The sequence below is a fragment of the Adiantum capillus-veneris genome, chromosome 9, assembly GCF_014529385.1.
Source record: "Adiantum capillus-veneris isolate H3 chromosome 9, ASM1452938v2, whole genome shotgun sequence".
NCBI lineage: Eukaryota > Viridiplantae > Streptophyta > Polypodiopsida > Polypodiales > Pteridaceae > Adiantum > Adiantum capillus-veneris.
In genome coordinates, this window is record NC_140939.1 from 26787820 (window position 1) to 26813975 (window position 26156).

Below are 26156 nucleotides of genomic sequence, written 5' to 3' on the forward strand. Positions count from 1 at the left end.
TTTACACATGGGACACATCACATGGCACAATGCACCTTCCTGGTATTTCATTATACACTCATCATACAGACCACCTTGGCATATTACATAGGACCTGGGTGATACGCCCCTGAGCATCTCCAAAGGTCTCTTTCGTATACAGAATACAACCCCTGTTCTCGCCAAAAAGAGGGGAGAGATGAAAATCAAGCCAATATGTTTTATTGACCCCCTCCCCCACCCAAAAAACAACTACTATTGGAATGTTAAATGTTTAAATTCGCAGAAAGCCACATAAGTCAGTTATGTCACACAATACAGTAAACCTGCTTGTAGCTTCTTTCATCTGCTTTGGTGCAAGCCTTCCATGACATCATGTCACATATGAAGTTTTTCAGCATACAAATGGTATTTGAATACATGTGTAAAAGCAATGCCCACTTCATCACAGACTATCAACTTCTTTGGAGCTTTGCCAAAGTTTGTGTGTAAAAGGGGAACTATTTGTACAGACAAATCAAGAGTCTATTGACATGAGTTAGGTATTAGTTCTCATGTCACTCATCTCACTCTGAGGAGTGCCAGGAAGGCTCTGCTGACCTGTATGGTTGAGCAATTGTGTATGTGTGATGGGTTGATTAAGGGGCTGTTGTTGCAACAGTTGTCGGTTTCCGGCCGACTCATAAATCTGTTGTGCGAGCTGCCCAAAATTGCTCATAACCTGAGAGGACATATGTGATTGCCCGTGCCCAAAAGAAGACCCCTGCAATGCTGACATAGACCGACTGCTCGGTTGGGCTGCCAACAGCTGATTATTAGCAGATTGTGGTTGCAAATGATGGATAACTTGCGCCTGCAATTGAGCTTTCATTCCATCACTCTGGGGATCTGCCTGCTGGCTACTTGAATGAGCTCCCGACACATCAGAGTTCTGTATGATCGCAGAATGCAAATCCTTCAACATCTGCCCTTGCTGTGTCATCTGCACATTTGAATACGAAGCACTGGAGCTTACATTTGCTTGACTCAGCTGATTCACTATCTGGCTTGATGTAGAACATGCTAAAAGATCTTCAGGCACCTTTCTTACAGAGGGGAAATTAGCAAGGCTAGCTGCAAAACAACAAAGTGAGAGCTTAGTAACTACGAGCTCGAAAAATGGTTTTGCAATTAGTTACTCCTTCCTCAACGACTCTATTGCGGTCCTTTAGGTCCAAAAAAAGAAGGGGGGGGGGGGGGGGGGACAAACGGAGAAATGAGAAAGACAAAACAATCCAAATCTCCTAGACATTTGTTATAACCTCACATGGTTGAGCACGTGTTACTTAAAAGTGCAAGATTATGACTGACCATGAAAAATATGATATCGATGCCATACTCTACAAAAAATGAATTGGACCACTTGTACCATGAAAAATGAAGGCATCCCTCGTGGTCCCATTCTGCCAAAAACCCAGTAACGAAGCATATCGAAAAGCAGCTGAAAATGCTGAAGATGATATGCATGAGAGCACTTGGTCACGAGGAGAAGGTTCAACAAAACATGGAACTAGACGAACGAAACAGAGGCCCATATTTTCTTGGCAAGAGGGCAAGTAATGAAGCCATGTCTATTCTCTTCTTAGAAAGTGGTGCAAAAAACACATGCCATTGGAAAGACGACGACGGTGCAAACTCCCTCCCAATGCAAGCCCATCAAAGAAGCACCTCTTCCTTATAAGTTCAGTATGCTCGGCTCAACACAATACATCTCTCTACCAAGCAGCAGATTCTTTGACCCATCAAGCCTTGTTCACCTTGTCAACCAACAAATGCTTTTGTCGAATAAGAGAGTGGTAGACATAACCAGCAGAACTGTCAGTAATGGGCTTTTTGTCTTTGAACTCCCAATCTTGCCGAGCTAATCAACAAGCAAGGTAGGGAGCACAAAAAGGAAGAGAGTAAACCACGAAGTCGCTCCCAAATACCTCAATATCCCTCGAAAGAAGAGAGTCAACCACAAACTCGCTCGCAAATACCTCCATATGCATGAAAAATATGATATCGATGCCATACTCTACGAAAAGACAGAAGCCGGCTGCTTTGTGTGAACATGGTATCAGAGCGGTAAACAATACCAAGCCTTGCCATACGGTTGAAGTGTCGACCACGTGCTCTTTGCCAAGCCAAATAATAATTCTAGAGGTGGCAAGCACCTCAGATAGTAGACAATTTGCGGCCTCTCTACAAGAGGGTGGCTTCCAGTTAGCAAATTTCAACACCTCTTGCCATGAAAGCACCGGGCATGTGAGCAAAGACAACTCGTTACATTTGAATGGCTGATTGAAATTTACAATTTGCCACCAGGGTGTCTCTATCAGAGTCTTGCCATGAGGGAGATCTATATTAGCATATGAAATACTCGAGCAGTAGAAACCATTGCTACATGGAATCAACACACACATCTTGAAAAAGGGCAAATTCCATACATCCACAATTTGCTACTCCACCCATTTGTTTAGGGGTGGATAAGTGTTTCCATAAGACCCAAACCATCCTTGACCAGTGTGACTTAAAGTTGTTTTTCTTCCAAAGCATGAAGCAGATGGGTTTTAGTAGTTCTCAAAACTGCTTTAGAATTCCAAGGCAACGAAGGCATGAAAGACGACTATAGGAAGCACGATTGTTTGAGCTACTATTAGCCACACATGAAAAGACCAAGACTACAATTTGCTACTCCACCCACTTGTTTAGGGGTGGATAAGTGTTTCCATAAGACCCAAACCATCCTTGACCAGTGTGACTTAAAGTTGTTTTTCTTCCAAAGCATGAAGCAGATGGGTTTAGTAGTTCTCAAAACTGCTTTAGAATTCCAAGGCAACGAAGGCATGAAAGACGAGTATAGGAAGCACGATTGTTTGAGCTACTATTAGCCACACATGAAAAGACCAAGACTGCAATTTCCAATAAAAAAACTTTTTTCATGATCTTGCCAGACATCCAAGACAGGAACTAATTGACACTAACATCCACACCCACCGATAGCCAAGGTGCCTAAACATAGTATGTTTGTGCACCGCATGTCCTTGCCACCCCAAGGCCTACAAACGCTCCTCTGTGTAACTAATAAGGGCACGTTTACACATGTTTATGCACACACCAGACACAAATGCATAGAGAGACCATGCTTGCACTGCTTTGTCTACCTTGAGGAACATAAACGAATCATTAACCCGTGCTTGGCCTACTCAAATGTAAGGAAATTCCCGCAATATAATTATTCATTGCCAAATGAATGGAGAAAGTATGGGGCTTGGAGGACAACCCTGGCTCACAAACAAGTCAATGATATGCTGTCGGTGACACCACCTTTCATACGAGACCCAAAAATCATAGAAAGCATCAAGTCAGCAATGAAAGGCCAGCTAAGGTGATCAACAGCTTTCCCCAAATCATATTGAACCTCTAGCTGTCCCTCCGTCAACATTTACATTCTTAAAGGGACCCAACAAAGACGCAAAGAATGCATGACACGTAGAAACCAACACAGAAGGATGCACAATCATGTCTCCTAATAGCTACCATTCTAGCTTTTTGATACAAAGTCATACGCGAATCAATTGTGTGTTTGGTTATGCACTCTGCAGTCAAAAACAAAAGTTTCATTATTGGTATCCACAACAAGCGCATACAACAAGGCCTCAAATAGCATCAAATATAGGTGGCGCACGTATGCATTATGAATACCATATTGTCGTGCCACCCTTTGCAAAATTGGCAATAAATACACCCCAAGCATGAAGATCAAAAGAGGGGAATACAGCAATAAAGCTAGCAATGAGCTAAGCCATATAACCTTTGAAGACAAAGCGCTTCCAAAAGGAGATATTGAACTACAGAGGAGCCTTTGCCGGCAAGGTTTTAAACAAATCCTCTCATGTGCAATGGAAGTGTTTAAGGGTTTAGCTCGGATCTAGTACTCCGCACAAACACAAGGGACACTTAACTTCACTTGAAAGAACTAAACTGAACTGAATGAAAGAGAGAGACACGAGAGAGAGAAAAGAGACGACACCGAATGTCAAGTCCCAAACCATCAAGGGCCCCCTTCCTTTGTTGCCAGAGCAAGTACTTTCTTTATTCTTACACAATGCTGATACAATGACCTAATGCTGAGATACTGATGCTAATGGGTACTGATGCTACTGTTGTCGGGTACTACTAAGATACTGAAGGGTATTGGGGGTACTGAAGGTACGGGGGCACTATGGGTACTGGGATACTGATGATCCCTATGTTGTGCTAGGCAAGAGCCAAGCCAAAATACAAGGGGTACAGAGGGGTGTTAAGATACTGATGGGTTCTGTGTCGAAGACGATGACAAGGTACTGATGGGTTTTGTGTCGACGCCCATGATGACGACGACAAGAAACTGATATGTTCTATGTCGACGACGATGACACCGACGACGAGGTACTGATGGGTTTTGTGAGTCCTTATGCTGAGCTAGGCCAGAGCCAAGCCAAAACACAAGGGGTACTAGGTGTTGGGGTAGTCTGTCGACGACGATGACGACGAAGCTATGGCTGAATGCTGGAAACTCCTAGCGATGTCGATGGCTCAACTCTGCAACCATGACAAGGCTAAGGGCTGAATTCTGATGACGGTAAAAGGATGAAAACGCTGACTGTCTTGGGCTGAAAACGCTGACCTCTCTGGGCTTAAAGCGCTGAGGAAAGTCTGAGGAACTATTGACGATTTAGCTCAAAAATGGCAATGAAGCTGAGAGCACATGCGATACTTCTCTTCCTCCTGCTTCCTGCTCTTCTAGCACTGCATAGGGCTGCCTTTATAGGTGGAAAAGGCTGGGTCGAGCAGTGGCTGGCTGAACCCCAGGATTTGGAATGCCAAAGATCACTTTAATAACTTAATGACATGCTAGAGGCGGTTCACACGCAGTAAATTGCCTACATGCTGAAATGTGGTATTGTGCAAGAGAGGGTATGCAACTATGACCGGCCTGCACATGCACGTCCTGCTAGAGGCTTAGAAAGTGCCACGCCAGGTTCTAAGCTAATGACTTATGCTAAATTGTAGCAGAAGCATGTCCACATGGTGCAAGTGAATTGCACACGTTACATCCTCCCCTATTAAAGGTGGCACAACTGCCGAACTTCTATCTTTGGACTCTCTCTGTACTTCTGAGGCTGAATGCTTCTGATGCTTGTGGATGCATAACCGATGAAGATTCCTCCAAACGGGTGGATGCCACAAATGTAGATCAGCTACGATGTAAACACCAAGCCCAAGAAGTGTCAAATCCGTGGGAGCACTGCCTGTAGCATGCAGGCAAGCTGAGTTAAAGTTAAGTTTGCATGGCAAGGATAAAGGCTATATATGTAAGGTATTGAGTCTCTCTCTCTCTCTCTCTCTCTCTCTCTCTCTCTCTCTCTCTCTCTCTCTCTCTCTCTCTCTCTCTCTCTCTCTCTCTCTCTCTCTCTCTCTCTCTCTCTCTCTCTCTCTCTCTCTCTCTCTCTCTCTGGATTTCCGAATTTTCGCATTCTCAAAATCCTGTACTTTCAGACCTGCAGGGATTTATTTGCAAGGAATTTGGAAACTGCAGAGCTCACGGAAATTGCAAATTGACACATACAGAAAGCGAATATACGCCATGTAGGCTGAATGTGGAAACATATGTATGCATAATGCGGTGCGTATAAGTTGCTCTCTCCTCTCTCTAGAAAGTGAAACAAATAAGGCAAGACAAATGGCGGCGCACTACACGGTCACAAGCAAGAGGATGACAGCCATTGAAAAGGAGTTGAAAGAATGCAAAGCCCACATGGATGAGTGGAAGAAAGAGAAGAATTTAATTCTCGAATGGAAAAAGAGGGAGGAACAGGCGAGGGAACTAGAACGCAAGGAGTTCCGGGATGAAATTCAAGCTTTAAAAAGTAACATCTCAACCCTTCGGGAGGAACTCGACGAAACCAAAGAGGGAGGACGCCTTGAAGATGGAGAAATTCAGCCATCAATGATTGACGAGCTGAATAGTATACGAGCACAAGTCAAAAAAATGAAGGAGGAAGGAGAAATGCAGACCTCATGGGTGGAGGTTCTCTCCAAAACGCAAAAGAAAATGGATGAGGCTGAAAAATGGATTGAAGTTGTCAAGAAGGGAAAGGGCAAGGAAATTCCGACTACCCCCGACATCATCAACAAAACACTAGAAGAGGAACAACGAAGAAGGGTACGCGCTCTACACATGAGAGTGACCGGCCTAAAAGATTCAGATAAGGTGGACCAAGAGGTGAAGAGCCTCATGTCCATGATGGGGGTGGAGAAGCCCTAGCACACACAAGCTTGGAGAGTGGGCAAGAAGAGTGAAGGTAATGGGGAGAGTTCAAAAGGACGGGCTCTCATTTTGCGCTTTCCCTCCATGGAAGAAAAGAAAGACTTTTTAAAGAAGAGGCCAACCCTCAAGAAAACAGGTATCTTTTTAGGAGAAGATCTTACGCTCTCACAGCTTGCACATATGAGAGAGGTAATGCCAAAGAATATAGCAGCAAGGGAGAAGGGGAAGTTAGCTTGTTACAGAAATGGACGAGTAGTGATTACAGAGCACCGCTCTACATGACGGTGCGAGACCTATGGGACCACTCTCAGGATGGCAGTTTGGAACTGTAATGGTTCGTATAGACTTGATGTGGGGGCCTTTGAGGACAGCTTCAGAGACAGAGACATTGTCTTCTACTCAGAGACACATCAGGCTCCAGGACAGTTGATGCCGCATATATCAGGATACAGATGGGAGACAGCTTGTAGGACATGCACCAGAACTGCGCATGGGACTAGAGGATCAGGAGGTGTAGCAGTTCTTTTCAGACAGGAGCTCCAACCACTACTGCACATAGTTCGGAGAGATGATCAGGCCAACGTGTGGGTGAGGCTGAGGGCAGAGACTAGACGTTTCTTGTACATCGCCATATGCTATTTTCCTCCCAGCACTTCAGTATATGCTTCACCCAGAGGACAGTCTCCTTACTCTGTACTTGATGATGATATCTGGGAGTTCTCCAAAGATGGAGACATCATACTCCTGGGGGATTTCAATGCCCGTACAGGCAGCTCACAGACAGTCTTCTATGACACATCAGAGGAGACGCTTAGAGAGCTAGAGCCAGAGGAGTTGGGACTTGAGAGATGCTCACACGACAGAGAGCATACAGAGTATGGGAGATACCTGAGAGAGATGACGACTACTCACGGTTTAGCCATACTGAATGGCTTAACGACTTTCCCATTGTCTACAGGTTTTACTTGTTTTCCACACAGACATGGGTCCAGCACTGTAGACTATGTTCTGACACATCCGAGCTTTATCTCTCACATTCAGGATTTCACAATGGGGCCGAGGCTTGTTGGGATAGCAGTAGATCATGCACTTTTAACATTATCAGTCTCCTTTGAGTACAATACATCTCAGGCCTCACGGGGTGGTGGACATCCACGCTATACTTTTACACCAGAGACTGACTCAGTCTATGTAGAAGAGATACGTAGGCTTTTATGCACATCAGAGCCAGTATACACAGTGGAGGAGATCACATCTATGTTGACAGTGACATTACATGGGGCAGCGACAGAGGCATATCCACACACTCAGCCTCGGCAGGGACGTCGTTCTAGGCACATGCCTCAGAACAACTGGTATGATGAGGAGTGTCGACAGAGGAGAGCTCAGATATAGCGGGACCTTACATTGGGAGTGATCACCTATAGACAGTCTCGCATTGCTACATGACGACTAGTGCGACGAAAGAAGCGAGCTTTCTTGGTCCAAATGGAGCAAGATTTATATCAGCTCTTCCTTAGTAGAGATTCAGGAGAGGCTTGGCGTCTATTCCATGAGAAGTCTCCCCCACCAGTGATTACTTCTACAGAGATATGGGGACAGTATGCAGCATCTTTATACATTGTACCTGGACAACCACCACTACCAGACCCACCACAGCCATGTCCGGCTACGAGCACCTTCTTTACCACTGAGATGGTAAAGGAGGCCATTGACAGGATGAAGACCAGACGGGCACAGGATCATGAGGGTTTGGTAGCAGAGCACATTATACATGCTGGGGATTTGTTGGCAGAGATGCTTGCACGGCTTTTCAACCGTGTCATGTGTGAGGGCTTCCCTGAGTCTTGGAGATTATCTACTATTGTACCTATCTTCAAGACAGGTGACCCCACAGTGCTGGGGAATTACCGTACTATCATGGTAGGACACACATTGGCACGGTTATATCCATCCATCCTCGAGCATAGGCTGAGCAGTTGGGCAGAGATTATGGGCATACGAGCACCTGGGCAGGCTGGTTTCAGAAGGGGTTTCTCCACACTAGATCATGTCTTTACACTCAGAGCTATCATTGAGGAGGGTCGAGCACATGGTAGACAGATATACTGCAACTTTGTGGATTTCCGCAAAGCCTTTGACACAGTGCCAAGGGCCAGATTGATGTACCGGCTTATGGAATTGGGGGTACCCACAGAGCTGATGTGGGGGATCATGGCATTGTACAGTTCAGTGATGGGTCATGTACGCACATCAGAGGGGATATCTGGCATAGTTCACTCCACTATCGAAGTGAAACAGGGATGCCCACTATCCTCTACTTTATTTGGTATGTATGTTGATGGGGTCTCTAATTATATTGACAGAGGAGGAGATAGAGGTGCTCAGCTTGTAGGGACATGGATCCCTCTTTTATTGTATGCTGACGATATCGTGTTGATATCAGACTCGCCAAAGGGTATGCAGAGACATTTGGACGCATTGCATAGTTTTGCAGAGGATAGTGGATTGTCTGTCAACCTTGGTAAAACCAAGGTCATGGTATTTAATACCACGCCACAGTGGGTTAGGAGATCAGCACCTACTTTCACATATGGACAAGACAGTATGGAGTACACTGATGCATACACATATCTTGGGGTGGTCTTTAGTGGACCGAGGTTCACACTGAAAGTGGCAGCAGACACTAGATCGACTCGTGCCTATGCAGCCCTAGGTGGTTTAGAGAGGATTTGTTCGCAGGTTCAGTTCCAGGAACCTCAAACAAAGCTCTGGCTTTTCGATACTTTGGTCGCTTCAGTTATGCACTACGGGGTTCAGGTTTGGGGACCGTCTATTGACAGTGCTGGATGGAGTAATATGGAGAGACCCCTGATATCTATGATTTCTAGGCTGATTAGAGCCAAGGCCTCAGTCCCATGTGACATCATACGAGCGGAGCTGGCTGCCCCACCTATGGAGGTTGAGGCACTCACTAGATCAGTATCATTTGTACACAGCTTATGGGACACCACCAAGGACAGGTATGCCATGCTTGCTCTTGAGTCATCCAGACAGCTGGCATTACAGGGAGATACATCATGTTGGTATGCACAGATGAGCTCATGGTTTCACAGGCATGGTTTCAGCATGGATAGGTTGCCCCCTTTCCAGTATTCTCTTGATGCACCATCCTTGGCTCTTACACGGATGGAGACTACTAGACTCATTCGGCAGGATCTTATCCAGCTTGATAGCAAGAGGACATGGATAGAACCATCACGGGAGTTGGGTACGAAGAGGGTTTTCTATAGAGAACATCTTCTTCAACTCACGACAGACGGATTTGTCACACGGCCCAGTTACATGGACCCACATCTATCTCATAGGTTACGATGTGCTATAGGCCAGATTCGCACATCTTCACACCAGCTTGGGATTGAGACAGGTAGATTCAGAGGCATACCAGCAGACAGTAGGATATGTCAGTTATGCCATGCAGAGCCAGAGACAGAGTTTCACTACATATGTCGCTGCACAGTCTACTATGAGATTCGGGGACGCTTTCATTGTCTATTCAGAGATGGTTTTGACTCGTTAGACAGAGTCATGAGATATCAGGATCAAAGATGTCTCGGATTATTTCTACTTGAGATACAGAGACATAGAGACGCTCTATTGAATGGGCAAAGACACAGACAGTCCCAGAGACGCATCTCAGATTTCTTCAGTCTGAGTACCACAGAGGCAGAGGGGACACCTCCACCACAGAGCTCGGTTCCCACCCATACACACACCCAACGGTACTCTCATTGATCGAGCTATAGAGTTAAGGAGATCGAGACGACCGCGACTAAGGAGGGGAGCCACGCAGCACCGGCGGAGATTGCGGCAGAGGATCCACATGATTCTAGCACGACACCCAGAGTGTCGATCAGGATAGGCTTCATGCTACTGCTATATTGTATCATGGTGACACTTATCCCCACTTTGTACCTTTATGGCATGATACCATTGCTCAGCCTACCAACCACCCATAGGAGTCGGTAGCACTCCTATCAGTTCTTTGTTTGTAGTTTTCTTTGTTTGTACCCAAACTTGGTACTAGACTCATCATTGTAATCAGTTGGTCTCATAGGTTATTTTGGCCTTTTGTAGACGTTAATATATCATTTCATTTCTCTCTCTCTCTCTCTCTCTCTCTCTCTCTCTCTCTCTCTCTCTCTCTCTCTCTCTCTCTCTCTCTCTCTCTCTCTCTCTCTCTCTCTCTCTCTCTCTCTCTCTCTCTCTCTCTCTCTCTCTCGGATAGAGGACAGGGAGATAAGAGAGTTGATGGTCAGATTTGGATGGGATCAGTCATGTATTTGTACATATTCTCAATTTTAGCTTAGTTTTAGCTTTGTAGACTCAAACATCACTATGATGTTGAGTAGATCTTTTTTTTTTTCTGTTTCAGTCGACGAGAGATGTATGACCAAATGTATGGTTTCTTGTCTCATGGGCCATTTTGGCTCTTTCGAGACGTTAATATATCTTTCTTTCTTTCTTTCTTTCTCTCTCGTTTTCTGCTGCTCATCCTCTCGCCATGAACCCCCTCCGACATCACCCGCCATAGCTGCAACCCCAACACTTGGTATCAGAGCCCAGGTGGGCCGCCTAAGCAAGGTGCTCTTGGCCTTGTGCTCGGAAACCGGCGCGGGATCAGCCACTTGCAGAGAGAAAGAAGACATTGTCGACCTACAACACACCGAGCATAAACATCATCCAGATGGTCGCCCTGGCTTGCTGATCAGTTTTCGTCTCTTGCGCTCCTGCCAATTCTGCCTTCCCAGCCTGCTGTGAGCAATTCTACCATCCACGCCATCGCCCTGTTTCGGCTGCTACAGAAAACTCGCTTTCTTTGTTGTGTTTTTTTTGTTGATTTTCACACTGAAAGCAAAGGGCCACCCGATTTGGTCTTGAACTCCCTATCCAAGTCAATGTGTGACTCGACCAAGGTCTTGACGACATCTCAAGACTGCAGCTTCTTTTTAAAAAGATTTGGTTTTTGAGAGAACGGTTTGACTGCTTTGTAGAGCTTAAAGAATACAAATGGGTTTGCATATTGGCATTGTTGCGATGCAGGATATTGAAATCAAGGTCAATAAGAGAAGAACAAAATTGTGACTCCACAATCAAAGCTTATCAATAAAGAAAGCAAGTGAAGAACCATCCAACCTTTGCAACGGTTCTGCTTCAAGCACTCGATACATCAACAAATGCTACATATCTCACATGAGTATCTGCTTCGTGACTATAGTACAATTTTTGCAAAACCAGTTTAGTGTCATAGATCTATGGTTTTGTCCATTGTCAACATCATTATCCAAAGCCTTGTGTCAGTTATTGTCATGCTTGTCAGTTGTCATCATGTTGAAATTGTACGGGTTATAGACACTGCCATAAAATAAAATGGTACGACCACCCTTTGTGGTTTGGTCGGATTCTGGTATGTCTCACACTGATGGTTGTTTGAGGGAAGTACACACACACACACACCTATGCTATAGTCAAGGGGAGGGCTTCTACTCATGGTTTCAGGTGATTGGACTCTGCCATGGTCTGTCTGTCTCGAGTCCATTGTCATTAGTTTGGGCTTGAGGGGGGGGGGGTTGTTGGGTTTCCAAGCCCAAGAAGTGTCAAATCCGTGGGAGCACTGCCTATAGCATGCAGGGAGGCTCAGTTAAAGTAAAGTTCGCATGGCAAGGATAAAGGCTATATATGTAAGGTATTTTTTACAAGCAAAATAGTGTGTTCTTTTTCTTTTCAAGCTGAGTCGCTCTCTCTCTCTCTCTCTCGTTTTCTGCTGCTCATCATCACGCCATGAACCCCCTCCGGCATCACCCGCCACCCCAACACTAGGTAGCCTTAGTATTGTCGCAGAATACCAGCCTTGGTGCTGACTCTACATTGCGAGCAAGTACGACCACTCGAATAGTCCTATCGTGAAAACATTGCGGGTGAAACTGAAAGGTAACATTTCCAAGGGTTGCTTGTCGACGGAAGTGGATGCACGCTACATGCGAATGCGAATGAAGAAGAATGTTAGGGATCCTGTCTCCAACTCCTTCCATGTCCGCATACGACGCAAGTAAATTATGTACTCAACACCTAGGTTTTCCTGTATCTGATGTAAATCTTCCTTCAGAGACATAGCAATGAAGATGGGAGCTAATAAGTCTTGGATTGGAACACGAAGCGAGGTTCTTTGGATTCTTGGTTTTCCTTGGGTTCTTGGTGGTTCTTGAGATTTCTTGGGTACTTGGGGTTCTTCCCTTGAGTTCGCGAAGTCGAAGCACGCACCGAGCTCTGATACCAATGTCAAGTGCACCGCGAGTGTTGAAGGGTTTAGCTCGGATCTAGTACTCTGCACAAACACAAGGGACACTTTACTTCACTTGAAAGGACTAACTGAATAGAATGAAAGAGAGAGACACAAGAGAGAGAGAGAGAGAAAAGAGACGACACCGAATGTCGGGTCCCAAACCCTCAAGGGCCCCCTTGCTCTATTGCCAGAGCAAGTACTTTCTTTATTCTTGCACAATGCTGATACAATGACTAAATGCTGAGATGTTCATGCTAATGGGTACTAATGCTACTGATGTTGGGTACTACTGAGATACTGAAGGGTACTAAAGGTACTAATCGCCCTTGATTATGCCTACAAAACAAAGGAAGGACAAAAACTAGCTTGGTAGACATTGACTATCTACCCATGCACCACACTCCACATATCTAGCACTTGCACAAAGACACCAATCACTGAACAATCACATCATATTTCCGTTGAGATCTCAGATACAAATCATGATCATCGTAACCTCATTTAGCAATCACATCCAAAGTCCAGACCGTGCTAATCTGATCACGGATGTCTTGATCTACTAAATCTCCTCACTATCACATTCACATCCTTTCTTACATTTCATGCAGACATGCCAATAACCATCCCCACAAGACAGTAAAACACGAAGCATGTATTCTACAAATCAATTACTCAACACTCAGATGCAAACAATCAATCTAGTCATCTCATCTAGTCCAGACTCCAAATCTTTGATGCACTTAGAACATTGTCTAGCCAACTCATCCTTTTGGAACTCTTGATGCACTAGCATCGCATTCATGACTCATTTGGCCATCACATCCAGATCTCACTGATCTCTACCAAATGTCTAGATTACTAAATTCATCATATCAATCATCAGACAAAATGTTGCAGATATTTCATCTTTCAACGCATAAACAATACACACATCAAAAAGTACATGTAACATGTTAAATCTAGGAAATTTCCAAGTCAATGTACGTATTTTCATAAACTTATTCTGCAAATTACTGTCAACCTATCAATGCCCCTAAAAATCTCATGAAGAAATTAGTGACTTATTCCATTTGAGGAAAACTATGACAAAGGAGTGGAGTGGCTCCCCTCTCATGCAACACGCACTGCACCACATTCAATATGCTGATTGGAGGTGCACTACAGGAATAGACACTGCTAAAACAAAAAGCCTCAAGGTACAGCTCTAGTATTGAGGAGAATCTATCAAGTCCTCCTCCTCCATTCACTTTGGATCAAGAACCGGATAGATCTTGCCCTTGACCAAATTATCGGTGGATCAGCTTACCCTTTTGTTCTTTTTCTTTTGCCTTAGAATCTCATGGTTGTTGCTCTGGCTTCTTCTCCACAAACACATCATGTGGAATCTTTGGAACTCTTTGATTTACCATCAACAGTTTTCTTTGGTTCTTCTTTGGACACTTCGCAAAGATGTGCCCTTATTCCCCACAACCATAACACTTAGTCCTCTTTGAAGTACTCAACACACTCCTCTTTTGTAAATTTGGGCTCTGTGGATTTCTTCTTCGGCTTCTTGCCCTCCTTCTTCTCCTTGGAAGACTTCTTCCCCGTTGACTTGGACACTGGCTGGCCCATTGAATGAGTCAAGGAGCTTGAATGCATGCAGAATCCGCCCTTTGCGTGTCCCATGATCTTTTAAATGCTCTTGGAATTTTTCTTCGAGTAGTATCGTCGAATATCTTTAGGCAATCCACAACAAAACCACTCTATCTGCTCCAAAAAAGGGATCTTTCAAAAAGAAGCCACTGGAAAAAAGGCCTTCCAAAATCGTTGACTATACGTAGCCAAGGTATCATCTTTCATAATCCTCAAATGATTTCAAGCGATGATGACTTCCGCTTCATACTTCTCGATCAACCTTACCAAAGTAAAGTTTCTTGAACTTCACCCATATATTCAATGCTTTCTTATGCAAGAGCATGGTCGGCCACCATGTCTAAGCATTGCCCTTCCAAAAATATGCCACCTTTCATACTTTGAGGCTTCAAAAAAGTTACCTCGAATGAAAGCGTTGTCAAACTGCTATATGTCAGCAGGTCGATGGAAATCCTTTAAGTGTCAAAATTTACTGCTTGACCTCCATCCTTGAACTCTTTAGCCATCTTTTTCTTCTTCTCAAAGTTGTCGTACTAAGTGCCTTTCAGTAGGTGATTATGCTTCTTACCATAAATGGTACCAAAAGCGTGGATGTCATTGTTTGAACTATCAAAAGAGGTTGAGGTCTCCTCCTCTGAACTGCTAGATTGCTTTTTGCGCTTTCTAGACTTCTTGGTCTTACTCCGCTTCTTCCAACATTTCTCATCATCAATGGAACTAGAGGAAGAGGAACTGTGTGAACTCTCTGAACACGAAGAAGAATTGGGGTCATCCTCGAAGTGAACACGCTTCTTGGATCCACTAGCCACCTCAAAGTCGATTTCTGACCTAGATAACCAGGATAGTCCTTTGACTTGCTTTTCTTCTGAGAGTGCTTTTTGGATTTCATCATCTGACTGATCTTCTGCAGAAGAGATTTGTCAAACTCTTCTTGCAAGTACATTTTCTGCTTTTCTACACCCGGCTTTGTCTTAGTCTCATGGCCAACTTGAGAGGTGAATGAAATTATCTCACCATCGAGGTTGAACCTCCTTAAGCGGATGATTCTTCACGTACTTCACATACTTCGGATCCTTGGAGTACTTGATCGTTCTCTTTACGCACGTGTCAACCTACAATTGACGCTTGTTCTTCTTTTTGTCAAGATCCCCCGTCAAAAACATGTCGTTGTCTTTTCCCGAGTCCTCAGAAAAAGGCTTGCTCCCATTAGAATTTATCTTCATTCCTTCCGTTACTCCACTGGGGGTGGAGTGCTCTTCATCCTTCCGTGTAGTCGGTGGAGGGGTGTCATCGTTTTCAGATTCAATGCTAGAACCCATGTGTGCTCCACAAAAAGAATCAAATCCTTCATGGAGGAAGAATCATTCGAGCTCTGATACCATTATAACAAGCTTGGACACCAAGCGAGATAGCAAGACACTTTCAAAAACTGCAACAATTGAACTTGGAGAGAGAGAGAGAGAGAGAGAGAGAGAGAGAGAGAGAGAGAGAGGGGAGATTCGACACGAAGCGGCGTAATTCCGCTCCCACATACACTGACCCCAAGGTCTCGAGCCCCTTATGATATTTCTTTCTTCATTGCTGCTTCATAAAATACAACGGCCGGGGGACTCAATCTCTGCTTCCACACCTAGAATGCCAAAGTGAGCCTATAGGGCTCTCTTATTTAAAGGCCCTTGGCTTAAAAGCATCTACGCAAAGCTTGTTTAAAAAGCGTCGAATATGAAAAGCTCACGTCCTAGGACTGATTTCGCGTTTTATGGCCACGTCAATAATATTTTCGTAAAACATATAGGTCCATATGCAACACAAATGCTCACATATGCATGTTACAAGATATAGAAACATAGTCGCCAATGAACACTCCCCCTGCAAATAACCATCCAGGTCTGGGCCATGAGTTGCTCAATGACTCCCTAATCCCTCCTCCCGCATAACCTAAAAAGGTTCGGGCCCAAAGATATAGAGGCCTTTTACAACCGAACGTCCCCCTGACCGCAGCATGCTCGTTTGGAGGTTCAAGCACACAACCAAACGCTCCCCAGACATCTCGTCTGCATCGTTTGGAGGTTTTGCAATATACAACAAAACGCTCCCCACACATCCCGTCTACATCATTCCGAGGTTCTGACAATACCAAAACAAAATTTCTCACTATTCCATCGGAGAGTAAATCACTAAGCATTGAAACCAATATTAAAACCACAATCAAACAATTCAACTCAATACCAAGACAAGTTCAAAACAAATACCATCCATTTCAAACAAATTCCAAACAGGATCACCAAACAAGTTTTCAAAACTCAAATTTAAAAAGCAATCTCGACATCACTCAAGCTCAAAAAGACGACTGGCTTTCCATCCTGAAACCTTCACCAAGATTAGGGTTAGATTTCTTCCATAAAGTTTTAGCTGACCACAGCATAGTCCATAAGCTCTTGAATCATCGAAACAAGCCTCGACAGACAACGTTCAGGTGGCGGTGATGGTAGCCCCAAGATATACAGATCACACTGGATCTTCAAGAAGTGACACATGCTGAGAGATGTCGAGAAATTTCAAATTATAACCTGCTAGGGTTTATGTGGCAAGCATTTCACAATACCCCACTCTGCTAGAAGCTACATTGCAAAGAAAGATGTCTTAAGGCATATAACTTCAGGCAAAAAATTTCTTGAAACTTGCCAAGGAGTGAGCGGCTTGGTAGCTATAGACATCCACCATTGCATAGCACTGTCTCTGAGAAAAAAATAATTTGTGGCTCGAGAGATCTTTGATTCTTTTGATTAATTCACCATGGCTTATGCCTTATAAGATAGAGCAATGAAGACGGAAGCGCATCCGATGCGCAATGTAGTAAGGGTGGGAGTGGCTAATAAGTCCGGGTCGGGACACGAAGATTCTCAAGTAAAATTCCCTATGAAACTTTGAAGCGCAATCTTGCTCTGTCTGCTCTTTGGTAGGACCGATATGCTTTCATAAAAGCACGTGCCTGAAGCTCTAATACCACTATAATGGCGACGAGCACCACGTGCCAACGGAAAAGAACAGATTGAACTACTTTAAGCACTTCAAATAACAACCGAACTGAAAGAGATGCACGACACGAGACAGGGCCCCATCGGACGGGGTCCCGTAAGTTTGTGGAAAGTCGTCTTTAAAAAAAGGCCACTCGGCAAGACTTTGCAAGTTGGTAAAAATTTTTTGCTGCTTGTTCTTCTTATGTTGCTTCTTCACTTAGGGTTTAGACCCCTCGGCCAGGATCTGAAGGTTGGATCCGTTCTTCAGTGGCTTGACACGTCAGCAGTTTGTGACACCGTACATGCTGCCACGTCAGCAGATTTTTGAAAATTTTAAGGATTTGGGTTCCTCGGCAAGTTAGTCCCAAGTTGGGGTATTCTCTAACCCCCATAGGGATTTGGCCTTGCCACATCACTAGCTTGTGACATCTAAAGCATGGCTTTTAGCTTATTCGTGTGGCAAGGAATTAGCAAACTCCAAAAGAGACTCCCAACCTTCTTGTGGCTGATCTTTAGTATTTTCAATCAACACAAGACGATACATAATCTCTAGGGGAGAAGTTGCAACATCCATAGGTGTAACTTCGGTGTGGGTTTTCATGGGATGATCATTATTCAACATTGTACACCTCATTAGCCCTCATATGATTGTACCCCTCCCCATATGTTTTGAGATGATATGTACCATGTGATGTTGACGCTGATGATGAGGACGTAGGTTAGACTTACATACCTACCCACTCTAGGTGCCCTCATTTGTTTTTATTTTACGTTCCCCATACATTGTACTAGAGCCACACATGGATTTAAACTTTTGGTCCCATAGGTCATTTTGGCCTTTTATAGACATTAATATAAGTTTTCATTTCCTTCCCTTTCCTATCCATTCATCATTCTATCGATCTATATATCCATCTATCTATTCAGTCTATCAATCTATCCATCTATTCCATCCGTCCATCCATCTATTTATCAACGAGATCATCAAAGCTGAGATGGCAGCAAACCAATCGTGGTTGAGGGCTAATCTAGATCACTATTGTTTCTCCACAGTGTATGGGTGTTGCAGCCTGCCCCAAGTTAGATATGCCCGACTTGCTCGAGTCTTCTAGGCAGCTTACCATGGAGGGAGACACATCATGCTGGTATGCATAGATCAATCATGGTTTGAGCTTCATGGGTTCAGCATAAACAGACTATCCCCCTTTCAATACTCTCTAGACGCACCCTCCCTCACCTTGACACATCAGGAGATTACTAGAGTCATTACACAGGACCTTATCTAGCTAGACACTGAGAGGATATGGCTAGAGCCCACATAGGTGTTGGAGACAAAGATGGCTTTCTACACAGAACATTTTTTTTTTACTACACATGATGGTTTTATAGTATGAGCCAGCTACACAGACACGCCCCTATCACACAGCTTGAGATGTGTGTGTAGCCAGATCCGCACTTCTTCACACCAGCTCGAGATAGAGATAGGTAGATATAGGAGAGTACCACCAAAGGAAAGGATTCATCAGGTATGCGAGCATGAGCTAGAGACAAAGGAGCACTACATATGTAGATGTACCACCTATCATGAGATTAGAGGATGCTTCCACTTCTTGTTCAGAGAAGGCTTTGGACCATTGGCCAAGGTCATAAACTACTGTGATTAGAGATGTATGGGGTTGAACCTCTTAGAGAGACACAGATTCAAAGAGACTCCCCTCAGAGGTGGACACCTCACTAAGAGAGGGCCTACACAAAGACACATCAAGGATTTCTTTAGAGTCACCCACTTAGCAACACCACGACATAGAGGAGACACTACTTGCTAGATACAAGGCATCACTTGAGAGAGTTGTCTAGCTGGGACAAGTTTGACGTCCCAAGCTACGAGGATCCTCACATCGCCCGAAGACGCATACATAGGCGGATCATTGATCGACATCAAGCGCGGCATGTCACCACGAGCGCATTGACAACCCTACCGCAAAGACCAATGCTTGATCTCTTGAGATGAGTTGTTGTACACCTTGAGCCTCTACTCCCTACTCCCCCACTCCTCACGTATATTGATGTATATGATAGCCTCTAACTCTCATATCTCCTACCCTGGTCACCATGCTTACTCTGTTACCCACCCACCTACCCGTCGATGTATCACAAACCTATACTTTAGATTTTCTGTCCATTTTTTGTCCCCTTCATTTTGTACTCTTCCTATTTTTTCCAGTTTTTGTCTGATCCAGATACTCTCTTGTGTCTATATCTAGGGGGGAGGTACCCACCCTGTTCATGTACACTTTCACATCATTTTCACCTTTAAATGTGATAGAAATGAAAGCACAATAAGGTCACTCAATTGCTTATTTTTGCAAGAGTTTTGGCCATTATGTTAAATTGAAGGACGTGGCGCAAATTGAGGTTGTGACCTCAAATCATGCATGTCATTGATCTCTATCTCCCTCTCTCCCCAGCATGTTCCTTGTTGAGAGAGCAAACTATATTCAACCATCTACATGCTTGAGCCTATTCCCATACGCACAATCTATGTCATACCAACCATTTGGCTTAGCTCTTGCTCCCTTAAATGTGAGACCAAACATTGAGGCATTGTAGGAGAGCCTCTTCTTGTATACACGTTATGTCCCTTGAAAATTTGAGAGTATAGATATCATACCTTACTTGAGTGCTCACCTTTTGATCACATGAAATTTCTTGTCTTACATTTTAGCCTCGATCATGGCCTACATTTTTTTGTCTCCCAAAATCTTCATGGATTTAAATATCCATGGTCTTCAAGCATGCATCATTTTGGAGCATAAGCAATGAGAGAGAACGTTTTGGGTCACTCTCCAATTTTTCTCTCTCTAGCAACGTCTGGCGTTCTTATTCCAAATCGCACTCCCTTTCCTCTGCCTTGCACGTGTTCTCCTTCTATGCCCTCTTACCCTAGGCGACCCCTGTACCAGATCTCTTGCGCTTTAAGGCATGTACCATGATGGGGTTGCTCTGGAAGGTTGCTTTTGTCCAACATTGGAGATGAGAGATTGTGCACCCATTGCTGCAGTCACAGCCATATCCGTTCATCTTCCGCTGCCACTTCGAACAGCTTCTTGCTCGGAGATTCAAAAGGGGTTTTCTTTTGTTTAAAAATAAAGGAACTGGGTTGAGAGGTGTCTCCCTCTGCCTAGCTAGCTCGAGTTATAGCTAGCGTTGATGTCGTTCTCGGCAAACTTGTTGATGTCCTAGAAGGAGTTGACAAAATTCTGCTAACCTCATTATGGTACTCTGGTGGTAGTCCAAATAGATCAAGCATGTAGAGTACCACCTACGGATTATTCAAGGCATTTAATGCCTTGGGGAACGATTTGGACCATGGCGACTGGTCATGGAGTTTGAAGAGTAGAATGACTAGGGATCTTCTTACTTGGCTCACCCATTGTCGAGGCGCATGCTTGAGAGAGGTGATTAGTGTATTTGAAAACACTCGGCAAAGAGTTGTATGACAGACTTCCTTAAAGCCATGTCTACATCTTCACCATCTATGCAGTCTCCCGGTAAGCAATTTCACAAACTACCATGCTCCAAACGAGTCACCTTGAACGCCACACCTTTATGAAGCAAGGTGCCATGTCTGCCAGATCGTATTCATCTCGCTTCACATCCACTATTGTTAAGGCATCGTCATCGATGGAAAGAGGTGGCCAGCGACATTCCAAGCCTCCTTCCTTTGATATCTTCTGAAAGAGATAATGAGTTGAGCTCAGCACATTAATCACAACATATTGAAGGCAGCGATATCTTTCACATGTGTACTTTACCTTCATTTACAGCTTATTGTTTTAGACTAGGATAGTTTCTGGCCTAGGTAGACTAATATTTTCCATGTGTTCCATGATGGGATACTTACATTAATTGTGCTATGTTTAGGTCTTATGGCTTGCTTAGGTCTTCTGCATAAGAAAATATATATTTCTTTTCTCTTCCACCCCTCCATTTGTGGCCTTACAATCTTCCCTACAGCTTGTCGACATGGAAATCCTTGAGACCTATTCCTTTGTAAAGGAAACAACACTAAATTTGTTTCTATACACCCATAACAACTCTAAATGTCTATCCTGTAAGCTCTCTTGAATCAAAATAACCTTCCAACACAAAGCTTCTCAGAACATCTACATAGAGAAAACCTATCAACATTTGCAATGAGCAATGACCATTCAATACAGAGCGGTAGAAATTAATCTACTAAAGCTGTGGAGAATAAGCTTCATAAGGAAGTCGTTCAGAGCTGACAACTGTCAATGATCACAAAATTTTGGTATTGGAGGGATCGAAAAAGGTGCAAGTTCAATATATATGCCTAGATAAATCCAGGAAAAGCCCAGATTCACCTTTAAAGGAAAGTGCAAAGTATCGACTCAAGGTAGTCATCCACAAGACAAAATAACAATCAGCTGCATGATGCACAGTATTGACTAAATACTGCAACATCCCCACTAGTGTCGTCAATGCCCAATAGTGGGTGTAGAACTAGGTACTAATATATGGTCCACATGCACGCTAGCATACATCAATACAAAGATTTGCCTAAGGAGTATGTGTCATAACTCTAGAGATGCAGGGAAGACTCAGCCATAACGAAGTCTGAAGCCTAGCACTAAAAGAGAATCAATTAGGAAAGATTAGTGAAAATTCAATGGCAGGCTAATGCAGCATGATCCTTACTAGCTGGTTGAGGATGGTGGGATTATTTCCAATGAAGGAGTTCAAGGAGGTGTTGATATGGCGTCGGCACGAGCTGAGGGATGTGGGAATTAGGCCTCTATCGCAAGCCATCCATGTAGAACATAGCACTCAAATGCTAGCATACATCAATACAAAGATCTGCATACGGAGTTTCATTCATAAGTTTAGAGGTGCAGGGCAGACTCAGCCATAATGAAGCCTAGCACTAAAAGAGAATTAAATAGGAAAGAATAGTGAATATTCAATGGCAAGCTAACAAAACATGATCCTATCGCAAGCCATCCATGTAGCACATAGCACTCAATTGGGTGGCTTCCTCAATTGAAGGAACACTTCCTTGATTCAATGATTCAAAAAAAAAAAAAAACTGAACTGTAACTGAAGAAACAGATCACAAGAATAGATGTATTATTTGTTGGAAGCTTCACTGATGATGTTTCCTTCTCTTCAAAGAATTCTTTTAAGCACCATCTCACATACCCCAAGCAGTTTTATTGGAGCTTCCAATTAAAGTGTGTGCGCAGAGAGTGGGAGAATCCCACAACAGAGAACAATGCAAGGAAGAAAGCATATCCGGGTTCCAGAGAATTTCCCAGGCTCATTATGGAACCCTTGCTATTTGCTAACCATCGAAAGTCTAAGAAAATGTGCATGTGTCTCAAGAAAATGTGCATGTGGTTGTCCTTTATTCATCCTTTTATTTATCTCCCCCAAAACTGGCTTTTACAAAGGGAGAACATAACGTGTAGCATTGCTTTGCTTGTAAGAAATGTGGTCCAAGGAGAAAGCTTGTATAATTGAGAGCGTAGATACTCACCGATAGGTCCTGAGCAAGTCCTTCTTTCAAAGGAAATTAAGTCTTTCATACTATTAACAACTTCTGCAATCTGCACAGAGCAAATTCACATAACCCTTTATTGAAGACAGAAGCAGGCTAAATTGATGTCATGTAAAATAGGGTCACAGAAACTCTTCTCATACTTGCAAACACCTCACGTAGCGTTTTGAAAACCCAAGATCATTCACACTAGGAGCCTCAAGTTTGCTTGCCAGCTGTCTAGCAGTGGCTGTGAATCTGTAACAAGAAAAAAGTGAAGTTAAGATATAGCATAAAGTTTTTGAAATCAAGTAATGCATGGGGCGAGAGGGGGAGGGATTATAAAAACTGCTTCTAGCTGCTAAAAGCAGATCTCAGCGTATGCTACAAAATCAATGCATAGCTGTCACATATTCTTGGGTAGCTAAAAGTAAAACGAGATAATTTGAAACTAAGGTGGGCACCTGCAAACATGAAATAGCTGTGGGAGAGTAGGGTGAATGTCAGATGAGGATGGAGGTCTATCACTACGGGCTCAAAATGCAAGGCTATATGCATTGGGTGTACAATCATGATATGCATTATCTAGCTAGCTCGGGCTCAGATCTTTGTGATCACTATAACAACAGTTCAGCTATGTGGTAGCCTGGAACTCTTTTTCTCTTACTGGGCTCGAAGAATCAAGACTCTGCCAGCTGAACTGTGAATCCACTCTGTCTGAGCAAGAGCAGGAAGATACCCCTCTTAATGAGTAGGTCGTATGTAGCTGTTGCCCTCCTGCCTGTCTTCTATGTTGCAACGAGCTCTCTCTGTGGCGCTACATATCTAGTAGAAACTGCCCCAATTTGGCGTAGTCTGCTGACTCTAGGAGCTAACGGCAGGAGACTGGCTCCCCCCCAAAGAGTGGAATTTCTCTCTCAGATGGTAGTGTACCCTCTGCACTTGCACACAAAAATGCTCCACCTCTCTACCTACTCTCGGTATATTCTGCAGATCATCTCTGGGTTGGGAGTCCGAGCTACTCCACCAGCTCAATGCAATTTGAGCCACCCTGGAAAAATGTAATAACATTCCTCTATATATCTGGGTCTCTGTATGATCAAGATTCTCAGACAGTGGCCTCGGCCTTCTGTACTATAGCATCTTTGGTGGAGACAGCTGACTAGGTGAGATCCATGTCTCTCCGTGTAAAGCTGCCATAGGTCTTGTCTCAAATCAATCTCTCTCTCTCTCTCTCTCTCTCTCTCTCTCTCTCTCTCTCTCTCTCTCTCTCTCTCGCGGGAGGTAACCTGCAGCCTGCTGGCGTGTTCTGCTCGCGCGACTTGCTGCAGTGACCTGCTGCAGCTACGAGCTGCACGCAGCCCCAGCGCACATCACCCCCCAGCCCCAGCGCCAGCGTGCTGGTCCCGCCCCCTGCAGGGTTTCTGCAGCGTGACATTCCCAGCGCCCCCCCGCCCCCCCCTTCAGCACTGTCGTGCCAACTGCCACCCCTGCAGTCCGGCACACACACACACACACCCCCTGCAGTCAAAACAGCTAAGTTTAAAATCCAGCTGTCATTCGAATACAGCAATCAAAAGTGTAACAGACGGTCTCTTTCAAATATCAGAGCAGAGCAGATTTCCAATATTCCAATTTCTGCAGTTTCTCAGAAATAACAGGAAATAGCAGTTTTCAGACACAGCAAAACTCAGAAATTGCAGGTTTCTAGAAAATTGCAGGAAATTGCAGAAATGGAATATGCCATGTATGCTTAATGCGGGAACATGTATGCATAAGCCCGGGTGCGTGTAGATCTCCGCAATATTTTCTCTCGCCTCGTCTGTTAGTAACGACCAACCATGAGGAAGCAGAATGACAAGCCTGGCCCCCTAGCAGACGCAGTCCAAAAATGCAAAGAAGAAATGGTCGAGACCATTAACAAGATTAACCGCCACCTTTTAGGTACAATAAATCTGCTCGAAGATCGCGCTCTAGCCCAAGAAAGCAAGATCATTGCACTGGGAGATCGTGTGACGGCCCAAGACGAAGAGATTGCATCACTCAAGAGGGAGCTCGCTGAAGCACGATCACGAAATACACTTGAAGAAGGAGAACTGCAACCTTCAGTAATAGAAGAGTTCACAATCAAAGAGCAAGTGCGAGCCATCAAAGAGGGGGAAGAGCAGCACAAAGAAATGACGACCTCTTGGGCAGACGTTATTACAAAAACTCAACAAAAGGCCGATGAGGCCGAGAAATGGATTGAGATTGCCAAGAAAGGGAAAAGCAAGGAAACAACGTCCACACCCAACATAATTAATCTGGCATTAGAAGAGGAGCAAAGGTGTGTGCGCTCTCTACATGTGAGAATTTGCGGCCTTAAAGACAAAGACAATGTGGACGAAGACGGTGGAGTATACAGATGCTTACACTTACCTTGGAGTGGTTTTCACTGGACCAGCATTTTCATTGAGGAGAGGAGCAGAGACTAGACTGACCAGAGCCCATGCAGCATTGGGCAGATTGGAGACGATGTGTTCACATGTTCAGTTTCAGGAGCTTCGGACAAAGCTATGGCTCTTTGATACTTTGGTGGCTTCTACACTACTCTATGGAGCTGAGATTTGGGGACCTTCATTGGACCATCACGGGAGGACAGGTCGCACTGATGGATGGGGGGACATGGAGAAGCCACTAGTCTCTATGATCTCGTGGCTCATTAGAGCCAAGGCTTCAATGCCGCGTGCCATTATCCGGGCAGAACTAGCTGTCCCCCACTAGTAGCGGAGGCGCTCACCAAATCCGTCTCCTTCATACACCGCATGTGGGAACTTCCTAGAGACAGATATGCCCGCCTTGCGCTTGAGTCCTCTCGACAGTTAGCCATGCAGGGAGATACAACCTGCTGGTATGGGGAGATGACGTTGTTAGGCGCATTTCTGACGCCCCGTTTTTTGTGAATTTGTACATACGGACATGACGCCCGATGTCAAAAGGGTGTGTGGGCTTTCTTTTTGTGGGTTTTTTTATCCTGCTTTAGCAAGCACATGTACATGCACTGCAAGTCGCTAGTTTAGTGACAATTGTCGAGCTACTGTAAGTGCCCGTGAGTGAGTTTTTTGAAGTGAGACTTGTATATAACTTAAACTCATGTACAAACTTAAAAAAGTTCAACCAAACTTCAAAAAATTACAGGTTTGAGCTCGTTGTGCCTCCTTGATGGTTTCCGTTGCAGTTTTTGCCCTCGCCTTGCCTACTCTACGTGTAGTCGTGTTGGGACAGCTCCCTGCTCGCATCAATTTTGCA

At 44.4% G+C, this 26156-nt stretch overlaps 1 protein-coding gene across 3 annotated transcripts in view; it reads right to left on the reverse strand.

Annotated features, from left to right (window-relative positions):
• Positions 1–235: 235 nt before the first annotated feature.
• LOC147450262 (uncharacterized) overlaps positions 236–26156 on the reverse strand; it is a 59488-nt gene continuing 33567 nt past the window's right edge. For all 3 annotated transcript variants that reach the window (XM_086519540.1, XM_086519539.1, XM_086519538.1), the window contains 3 exons: positions 23033–23126; positions 22869–22938; positions 236–1092 (listed from right to left, as the gene is read on the reverse strand). In XM_086519540.1, the coding sequence (XP_086375666.1) occupies positions 518–1092; positions 22869–22938; positions 23033–23126 (739 nt within the window). In that variant the 3' untranslated portion in view covers positions 236–517. The remainder of the gene's footprint in view (positions 1093–22868; positions 22939–23032; positions 23127–26156) is intronic.